This window comes from Coregonus clupeaformis, chromosome 27 (assembly GCF_020615455.1).
Source record: "Coregonus clupeaformis isolate EN_2021a chromosome 27, ASM2061545v1, whole genome shotgun sequence".
In the NCBI taxonomy this organism is placed as follows: domain Eukaryota; kingdom Metazoa; phylum Chordata; class Actinopteri; order Salmoniformes; family Salmonidae; genus Coregonus; species Coregonus clupeaformis.
In genome coordinates, this window is record NC_059218.1 from 16555974 (window position 1) to 16566349 (window position 10376).

Genomic DNA, 10376 nt, shown 5'->3' on the forward strand with positions numbered 1-10376 from the left:
CACGTCCACCTGCAGCGGGCCCTCCGACGTCATAAGGCGACCGCCGATCTCCACCGCAGTGAGGGACCGGTGTACGCACCTGGTGATCGAGTCTGGCTCTCTACCAGAAACCTGCCCCTCCGCCTGCCCTGTCGGAAACTGGGTCGGCGGTTTGTAGGGCCATTTAAAGTCCTGAGAAGGTTGAACGAGGTGTGTTACAAATTACAACTACCTGTTGAATATAAAAGTATTAACCCCTCGTTCCATGTGTCTCTTCTCAGGCCGGTGGTAGCTGGCCCACTCCAAGAAAGTGAGATCAGGGAGACTCCTCCGCCCCCATTGGACATCGAGTACTCCGTGAAGTCCATCTTGGATTCGAGACGTCGGATGGGGGTCTCCAATATCTAGTGGAGTGGGAGGGTACGGTCCGGAGGAACGGTGCTGGGTGCCGAGGAGAGACATTTTGGACCCGTCTCTCCTGACGGAATTCCATCGTGGGCACCCGACGCACCCTGCTCCGCGTCCTCCTGGTCGTCCCCCGAGGCCGGAGTCGGCGCACGTCTGGAGCCGCGCGTCAAGGGGGGGGGTACTGTCACGGTTTCGGCCGAGGCTGCCTCTCTTCCTTGTTCGGGCAGGCTTCGGCGTTCGTTGTCTCCGGAATACTAGCTGCCACCGTTGTATGTTGCATGTTCGTTTGCTTTTGTCTGTTTGTTGTGACACCTGTTTCTCGTTTAGCGTAATTAGTGTCCTATAAGTTTCTCGTTGTGTTTGTCTAGTGTTGTGTGTTATTGTATTATTTGCTGTCGTTGTGTTGCTTGTTCGGTGCATTCTCGCTCGGTTGAGCTTCACTCCACTACGTTGGAGCATTTTCGCACATGTTTAGTGCGCCGTTATTTTGTCGCCTTCGTGCGTAATCTCGCCTTCGGGCAAGTGTGTTCATATTTTCCTTGTTGGAAATATTACTAAAGTCTTTTGGACTATACTTCGGTGTCCTGCGCTTGATTCCACCACTACACCCACCTACAGCACTCTTGACATGGAGGGAGCTGAAGGTTCGAATTGCCAAACGTCAGGCTCGAAACCTTAATGACTTGGAGAAGATCTGCAAAGAGGAGTGGGACAAAATCCCTCCTGAGATGTGTGCAAACCTGGTGGCCAACTGCAAGAAACGTCTGACCTCTGTGATTGCCAACAAGGGTTTTGCCACCAAGTACTAAATCATGTTTTGCAGAGGGGTCAAATACTTATTTCCCTCATTAAAATGCAACTCAATTTATAACATTTTTGACATGCGTTTTTCTGGATTTTGTTGTTGTTATTGTCTCTCACTGTTCAAATAAACCTACCATTAAAATTATAGACTGATCATGTCTTTGTCAGTGGGCAAACGTACAAAATCAGCAGGGGATCAAATACTTTTTTCCCCTCACTGTATATTAAATGAAGTTCCCTTTAATATAGACCACATGGAAAATTCAATAAATCCGATTTTTGTATATGAATAGACTTGCTGAAGACTTGCATTTTGACATGTCCCTCTGTGCACTCTATGTGACTTCTCTGAAGATTTAAACCTACTTAACCCCAACATATCTACAAGTTTTCACCATCATTGTAAAGCCCTAGTTATTTTGATGCTTTGACAAAGTAATTTCTGAAAATGTTTATGTATTTCATGTGATTAGTGACTCATGTTAAAGCTGGAATCCTTAAAGGGATAATTCCGGAATTTTGGCAATGAGGCCCTTAATCTACGTCCACAGAGTCAGATGAACTTGTGGATACCATTTTTGTCTCAGCGTGCAGTTTGAAGGAAGTTGCTATCTAGTGTTTGCGCAATTGCTAACTAGCGTTAGCGCAATCACTGGAAGTCATTGCACTGACGTTAATTAGCACTGGCTCGCGAAACTACCTCTAACTTCTGTCATACTGGACACAGATACATTAACATGGTATCCATGAGTTCATCTGACTCTGGGGAAGTAGATGAAGGGCCTCCTTGCCAAAGTCTCGAAGTATCCCTTTAATGGTGAAACTGTACAACAACAAATAAGTTACTGCAAACAACGAACACAGTTTTTTCCCCTCAGACATCATTACATATGCGATAAAGAGCACAATATGTACTGCAATTATTTTCTACCATGCTGCGCTACGTCCCTCAGTTGGGCAACAAAAACAACAGTGGTGGGGGGCAAAGAAAAGGCACAAGAAAAACCTGTTCCTCATTTTAAGGCCAACCCTGTTATGTGAAGTAAATTCTCGTTTTAATATCGTGAAACTATTAATTTTTTAAAATTATTTTTTTAAAGAAACATTAAACATATAATAGTCAAATTGTGGTGTAAAAGCAGGTTAACTGGTTCTACTCTTTTTGGCATATTTTCTGGTAGAAAACTGAGTGGGTCGAACATAACATGTCAACCCTGTTACCCATAGATAAAGTGGCTATAAATGTTTTACCATTAAAACATGTTTTGTGAATCTTGCAGTAGCTCTTTCCTGCAGTCAAATGACTAGTGGACTCATGGCTGGATTGTTATTAATATTTTTCATAATTTCATAATTAATAAACGTTTTCTTTTTTTTGAACAGCCAAAAATCTGGTGTTTCTATGTCAAACATTTTTTTCTTTCAGTCTTCTGTGATGTATATAAAGTGTAATTTTGGGATGCAAACTCAAAATGTTATACATTTCAACTATATATCTTACATAGTATATTTACATTTTAGTCATTTAGCAGACGCTCTTATCCAGAGCGACATACAGTTAGTGAGTGCATACATTTTCATACTGGCCACCCGTGGGAAACGAACCCACAACCCTGGCGTTGCAAGCGCCATGCTCTACCAGCTGAGCTACACGGGGTTGTCACGATCGTCGAAAGGAGTAGACCAAGGCGCAGCGTGATAAGCGTACATTCTTATTTATTAAGTACACCACGAACAAAAACAATAAACGATACGTGAAGTCCAAGGTTAACAAACACAAACCTTACACGGAACAAGATCCCACAAAACACTGTGGAAAACAGGCTGCCTAAGTATGGTTCCCAATCAGAGACAACAAGCAACAGCTGACACTCGTTGCCTCTGATTGAGAACCACCCCGGCCAACACAGAAACACATGAGCTAGATAAAGAACCTAGAACACAAACACATAGAAACTACACACCCTGGCTCAACATAACAGAGTCCCAGAGCCAGGGCGTGACAGGGGTCTTCTTTTTTTAAGCCCATAACCATGTGTGTGAGGTGTATATTTTGGTTTCAAAGTAGATTTGTTTAAGACTACCAAGAAACACTCAGTCTGACCCTGATTTAGCTCACTGCAGTAAAATGTTAAATTGCCCCTCTCCATTGCACACAAGTAGCTTCCATTTCCCCTGTCACAAGGGGATTTATGGCTGATTTAAGATAAAATCATCAATCCTGTTACAGTCCACCCCGTTACTTTATTTGGCACTTACTATAGTAATTTTTCTTATTTAACTTCTTGAGATGGGAAAACATGTTTTTTATTAAAGTTGAACATGTGCTCCTCATGACAGAATATTAAAATTATGTTATGTTAAAAAAACCTACACTACCCAAAAGGGACTCATTTCTTGGAACGACCTGGAAGTTCAATTATAAAGTTCATTATCATGCATCACACTTTCACCATGGTGTCACTCACTCACTCACTCTAACCTTTCAGAAATGAAAAGTTGTCATGATGACACCAGCTGACAAATCTTACCAGACTAGAACTTCCACCTCTGTCTTTTATGTATGATTCGATTAATCACTCCAGGAATGCCCAAGCTACCTATAGGGTATGCCCCCAAAACAAAACAAAACCAGTTTGCTAATTCTACCTCAACACATTGACTGCACATACATAGATAACAATCATAAGAAATTCCATGAACACAAAAAGTTCACGTTATTCATGAATGATATCAGACTAGCTATCCCCCCATGCAAGACGGAATAAGCTTCATGTACAGTGAGGGAAAAAAGTATTTGATCTCCTGCTGATTTTGTACGTTTGCCCACTGACAAAGAAATGATCAGTCTATAATTTCAATGGTAGGTTTATTTGAACAGTGAGAGACAGAATAACAACAAAAAAATCCATAAAAACGCATGTCAAAAATGTTATAAATTGATTTGCATTTTAATGAGGGAAATAAGTATTTGACCCCCTCTCAATCAGAAAGATTTCTGGCTCCCAGGTGACTTTTATACAGATAACGAGCTGAGATTAGGAGCACAATCTTTAAAGGGAGTGCTCCTAATCTCAGTTTGTTACCTGTATAAAAGACACCTGTCCACAGAAGCAATCAATCAATCAGATTCCAAACTCCCCACCATGGCCAAGACCAAAGAGCTCTCCAAGGATGTCAGGGACAAGATTGTAGACCTACACAAGGCTGGAATGGGCTACAAGACCATCGCCAAGCAGCTTGGTGAGAAGGTGACAACAGTTGGTGCGATTATTCACAAATAGAAGAAACGCAAAATAACTGTCAATCTCCCTCTGCCTTGGGATCCATGCAAGATCTCACCTCGTGGAGTTGCAATGATCATGAGAATGGTGAGGAATCAGCCCAGAACTACACAGAGGATCTTGTCAATTATCTCAAGGCAGCTGGGACCATAGTCACCAAGAAAACAATTGGTAACACACTACGCCATGTACGGGGCCATGTACCGTCAAATCTTGGGTTAGAACCTCCTTCCCTCAGCCAGGGCATTGAAAATGGGTCGTGGATGGGTATTCCAGCATGACAATGACCCAAAACACACGGCCAAGGCAACAAAGGAGTGGCTCAAGAAGAAGCACATTAAGGTCCTGGAGTGGCCTAGCCAGTCTCCAGACCTTAATCCCATAGAAAATCTGTGGAGGGAGCTGAAGGTTCGAGTTGCCAAACGTCAGCCTCGAAACCTTAATGACTTGGAGAAGATCTGCAAAGAGGAGCGGGACAAAATCCCTCCTGAAATGTGTGCAAACCTGGTGGCCAACTACAAGAAACGTCTGACCTCTGTGATTGCCAACAAGGGTTTTGCCACCAAGTACTAAGTCATGTTTTGCAGAGGGGTCAAATACTTATTTCCCTCATTAAAATGCAAAAGATTTTTTTGTTGTTATTCTGTCTCTCACTGTTTTAATTGGGAGCAGATAATTGATAAGATACTACAATGTTTGGCCTTCTGAATAGGTCGGAATTCGGCTGAACAGAATACAGGCCTACGTGAACTGCTTGATTCATTCCGTGATTGTGAAAGAGCGAACCCCCATCTATCTACCTACCTTGACACTGTTGTGACTGGTCTGGGTCTTGGCCTCGATGCAGATGTGTCCCTGGCTGTTCTCTCTTCTCTCTCGTTGAGAGTTGGTTCGGGAGTGCCTGCTCTGGTAGGTGATTACCGAGGGGATTGTGTCGGCCGCGTCCGTCTTGATGAACAGCCCACGGAGGGTGGCCGCCGTGCCCTGCGAGATGGTTGTGGCTTGGTGCGGAGAGTTGGACTCGTCCGAGTCTCGGCAGTAGATCACGCCGCTCTGGGAGACGTGGATGCTGGGAGCGCAGCCCATGCCTCACCGCTCATCCGGTGCCAGATCTCAGATGACAGTAAACAGCGCTCTCTCAGAGTTATCACTCTCCCGGATGTCTGGCGCTGCGGCCGCAGTTCTCTCTGAGCATCGGCTGCTCCTGGTTGTCTCTCCCCCCACTGGCGGGTTGAACACATCAAGGGGAGAACGAAAGGTCCTTCATCTCTCTAGTATCGCCGCTGAGCTCTCCGCTCTGTTAATTAATGCTTGCGCTCGGCTACTCGATTCGTTATGTGGAGCTCAATGTGATTTCCTCTGTGATCTGTCCTGCTGCTGCTGCGTTCACATTCAGGCCGTCCAGTGAGAAAATAGCATCATTTACGTTATTATAGACTACAGCATATAGGCGTTATGTAATTCCATCATGGTTCGCAATAATGTCGATTACTGAAATTATCTTCTCTAGCCTATAGGCTATAGCCCAGCCTGCGAACGTAACCATCTGTAACCACCAGGCTATCCTTATATTATGTCAACAAAGACGCTCCTCTTCTCATCCTATCCTAATCATATTGGATTGGATGAAAAACACGCGCATGAAATAGTTGGATCACACTTGCCCATTTCATCACTATCTGGCCATCGCATTTTGTTGGCTGAGGTCTCTCTCTCTGTCTTCTCTCTCTCTCTCCAATTCAATTAAAATAGCTTTATTGGCAAGGGAAACATGTGTTTACATTGCCAAAGCAAGTGAAATAGATAATAAAAAATAAACAGTAAACATTACACTCACAAAAGTTCCAAAGGAATAGAGACACTTCAAATGTCATATTATGGCTATATACAGTGTTCTAACGATGTGCAAATAGGTAAAGTACAAAAGGGAAAATAATTGTTGTATAGGCTGCTGTGCTGTCATCCTCTCCAGGGCGAATCATCACAGCTGGTCACCACTGGTCAGCAATTTGAAATCTGGGACAATATCCATAGGTGTCAAGTAGAGACCTCTGACAAATCTTAAAGTGGGTATCACATGCACTTATCTGTCAGTGTGTCTCTAGGCTATCAATTATTGTCTATTTCACCTGCCACTGCAATCATAAACATACACAAACACAGAAAAGAACAAAAGAGACAAATAATTTGATTTAAAAAAAACTGTGTAAGAGAGAGAGAGAGTACATGTGAGAGAGATCGTGTGTGTGTTTCATATGATAAATCCACAATAACATCTCCAGGCAGCAGCTGACCTTTTACACAGATCTTGGACCAGCTTACCTAAGTATCCTACCCTGAACCATTTACAGGAAAAATAAAATGAAAGATAACCTTAGATTAGTGTCTAAGGCTAATACCTATACAAATAACCAAAAAAGCAATAAACCTGTCCTGACCCATTCAAATTGGATGACATTTGGTCCAAAAGCTGTGAAATGTTCTTGGCGGACAGAGAGCATGTATTCAACATCAAATGAATTACATGAAAAGAAAACGCATCACTTCAGAGACACTAAGCAGTCTGAACTTCAGACTGCTTAGAGTGTACATAGCACGCAAACATGCATGCACACAGTGGTGGAAAAAGTACCCAATTGTCATACCTGAGTAAAATTAAAAATACCTTAATTGAAAATGACTCAAGTAAAAGTGAAAGTCACCCAGTAAAATACATACATGAGTAAAAGTTGAAAGTATTTGGTTTTAAATATACTTAAGAATCAAAAGTAAATGTAATTGCTAAAATATACTTAAGTATAAAAAGTAAAAGTATAAATCATTTCACATTCCATATATTAAGCAAACCAGACTGCACGATTTTCTTGTTTTTAAAATGTATGGAGAGCCAGGGGCACACTCCAACACTATAATTTACAAACAAAGCATTTGTGTTTTAGTGAGTCCGCCAGATCAGAGGCAGTAGGAATGACCAGGAATGTTCTCTTGAAAAGTGTGTGATTTTGAAAATGTTTCTGTCCTGCTAAGCATTCGAATTGTAACGAGTAGGCTACTTTTGGGTGTCAGGGAAAACATATGGGGTAAAAATTACATTATTTTCTTTAGGAATTAATGTAGTGGAGTAAAAGTAGTCAAATATATAAATAGTAAAGTACAGATACTCTAAAAACTACTTAAGTAGTAATTTAAAGTATTTTTACTTAAGTACTTTACACCACTGCATGTACACATGGATGCACGCACACAAACACGTGTCACACGTCGCGTCGCACATACTCACATGTAGGTAGATTATAGGAGCAAAACAGAGAAATTGTGAAGTGATGTGTAAATCAAGGTCCATAATGTAGTTGATCTGGTATCTTGATTCTATTGGTGCAAACCAAGAATATAAACCGTTTTTCCATAACAACCAATAGACATCCAAGGCTAGTATGATTTACATTCTTTCTGTCCTATAGGTTGTGGCTTCCCTCAGTGTGGCTCCCACACACCATCATGCACAGTGGCAGAGTAGATACACTCTCTCACCATGGCAACAGGTGTTTACATTATATCTCCCATAGAGTATGACACATCAGTGACATGTACGAAAGCCCAGTGTAGCTCAGTTGGTAGAACATGGCGCTTGCAACGCCAGGGTTGTGGGTTCGATTCGCACGGGGGGCCAGTATGAAAAATTTATGCACTCACTAACTGTAAGTCGCTCTGGATAAGAGCGTCTGCTAAAATGACTAAAATGTAAAATGAAAGAGGAAAGTATGACGGTCTAGTCAAATCAAGTCAAATCGTATTGGTCACATGCGCCAAATACAACAGGTGTAGACTTTACCGTGAAATGCTTACTTACAAACCCATTCCCAACAATGCAGAGTTAAAAAGTAAGACAAATATTTGCTAAAGGAAATAGTAACACAATAAAATAAGAATAACGAGACCATATACACTATATATACAAAAGTATGTGGACACCCCTTCAAATGAATGGATTTGGCTATTTCAGGCACACCCGTTGCTGATAGGTGTATAAAACCGAGCACACAGCCATGCAATCTCCATAGACAAACATTAGCAGTAGAATGGCCTTACTGAAGAACTCAGTGACTTTCAACGTGGCACCGTCATAGGATGGCACCTTTCCAACAAGTCAGTTTGTCACATTTCTGCCCTGCTAGAGCTGCCCCGGTCAACTGTAAGTGCTGTTATTGTGAAGTGGAAACGTCTAGGAGCAACAACGACTGGCCTGCACAGAGCCCTGACCTCAACCCCATCTAACACCTTTGGGATGAATTGGAACGCCAACTGCGAGCCAGGCCTAATCGCCCAACATTAGTGTCCAACCTCACTAATGCTCTTGTGGCTGAATGGAAGCAAGTCCCTGCAACAATGTTCCAACATCTAGTGGAAAGCCTTCCCAGAAGAGTGGCTGTTATAGCAGCAAAGGGGGGACCAACTCCATATTAATGCCCATGATTTTGGAATGAGATGTTCGATGAGCAGGTGTCCACATACTTTTGGTCATGTAGTGTACAAGGAGTACCAGTACCGAGTCAATGTGCAGGGGTACAAGGTAGTTGAGGTAATTGAGGTAAGACAGCATGTACATGTAGGTATGGGTAAAAGTGACTAGGCAATCAGGATATATAATAAACAGAGTAGCAGCAGCGCATGTGAAGAGAGTGAAAGTGTGTCTGTGTGAGTGTATGTGTGGTGTCAATATGCATGTGTGTGTGAGCGTATGTAGTGTGTGTATCTGTGTGTGTTGGAGTGTCAGTGTAGTATGTGTGAGTGTGTGGGTAGTCTAGTGAGTGTGCATAGAGCCAGTGCAAGAGAGTCAGTGCAAAACAATTAAGTTAAACAAATATATAATAAAGAGGATCAATATAAATTGTTTGGGCAGCCATTTGATTAACTGTTCAGCAGTCTTATGTCTTGTGGGTAGAAGCTGTTCAGGAGCCTTTTGGTCACAGACTTGACACTCCTGTACCACTTGGGTGGCTGGAGTCTTTGACCATTTCTACAGCCTTCCTCTGACACCACCTGGTATAGAGGTCCTGGATGGCAGGGAGCTTGGCCCCAGTGATGTACTGGGCCTTACGCAGTACTCTCTGTAGCGCATTGCGGTCGGATGCCGAGCAGTTGCCATACCAAGTGGTGATGCAGCCAGTCAAGATGCTCTCAATGGTGCAGCTTTATAACTTTTTGAGGATCTGAGGGCCCATGCCAAATCTTTTCAGCCTCCTTAGTGGGAAGAGGCGTTGTCGTGCCCTCTTCACAACTGTGTTTTTGTGTTTGGACCATGATAGGTCCTTAGTGATGTGGACACCAAGGAACTTGAAGCTCCCGTCCCGCTCCACTACAGCCCCGTCGATGTAAATGGGAGCATGAACAACAGCGGTACAGTTATACTTGCTACTGTAATGAAACTGTCACTGTACTGATAAATGCAACAACTCGCGACTGTCTTGTCAGTGTGTGCACTAAGCCGGATGCAATGGAATTCACTTCATATGTATTTACTGTATTCTAGTACACACCTTTTCTTTTTATATACTGTCCATAATGTCTATACACACCATCATATACAAATACATTTATATTCCGGACTCTGACATTGCACATTCTAATATTTCTTAATGCCTTTATATATATAAAAGAAATATGGGTTTTGCGTGTTTTTTATTGTTAGGTATTACTGCACTGTTGGAGCTTGGAACATAAGCATTTCGCTACACCCGCAATAACATCTGCAAAATATGTGTACGCGACCAATAAAATTTGATTTTAATTTGGACTACTGGAAAGCTGTTGGAAACCTAAACAGAATTTGCACTGTGAGCTCCTGGAAACACACTCCATAAATCCAATCATTAATTGATTGAGGAGGAAGTGTTGGAGAAT

The 10376-nt window shown here is 42.5% G+C and overlaps 1 protein-coding gene across 1 annotated transcript in view; it reads right to left on the minus strand.

The window, feature by feature from the left end:
- Positions 1-6060, minus strand: part of LOC121541565 (high affinity cAMP-specific and IBMX-insensitive 3',5'-cyclic phosphodiesterase 8B-like) — a 105230-nt gene extending 99170 nt beyond the window's left edge. Inside the window, exon 1 of the mRNA XM_041850657.2 lies at positions 5280-6060. Coding sequence (XP_041706591.2) covers positions 5280-5561 — 282 coding nt within the window. The 5' untranslated portion in view covers positions 5562-6060. The remainder of the gene's footprint in view (positions 1-5279) is intronic.
- Positions 6061-10376: the final 4316 nt, after the last annotated feature.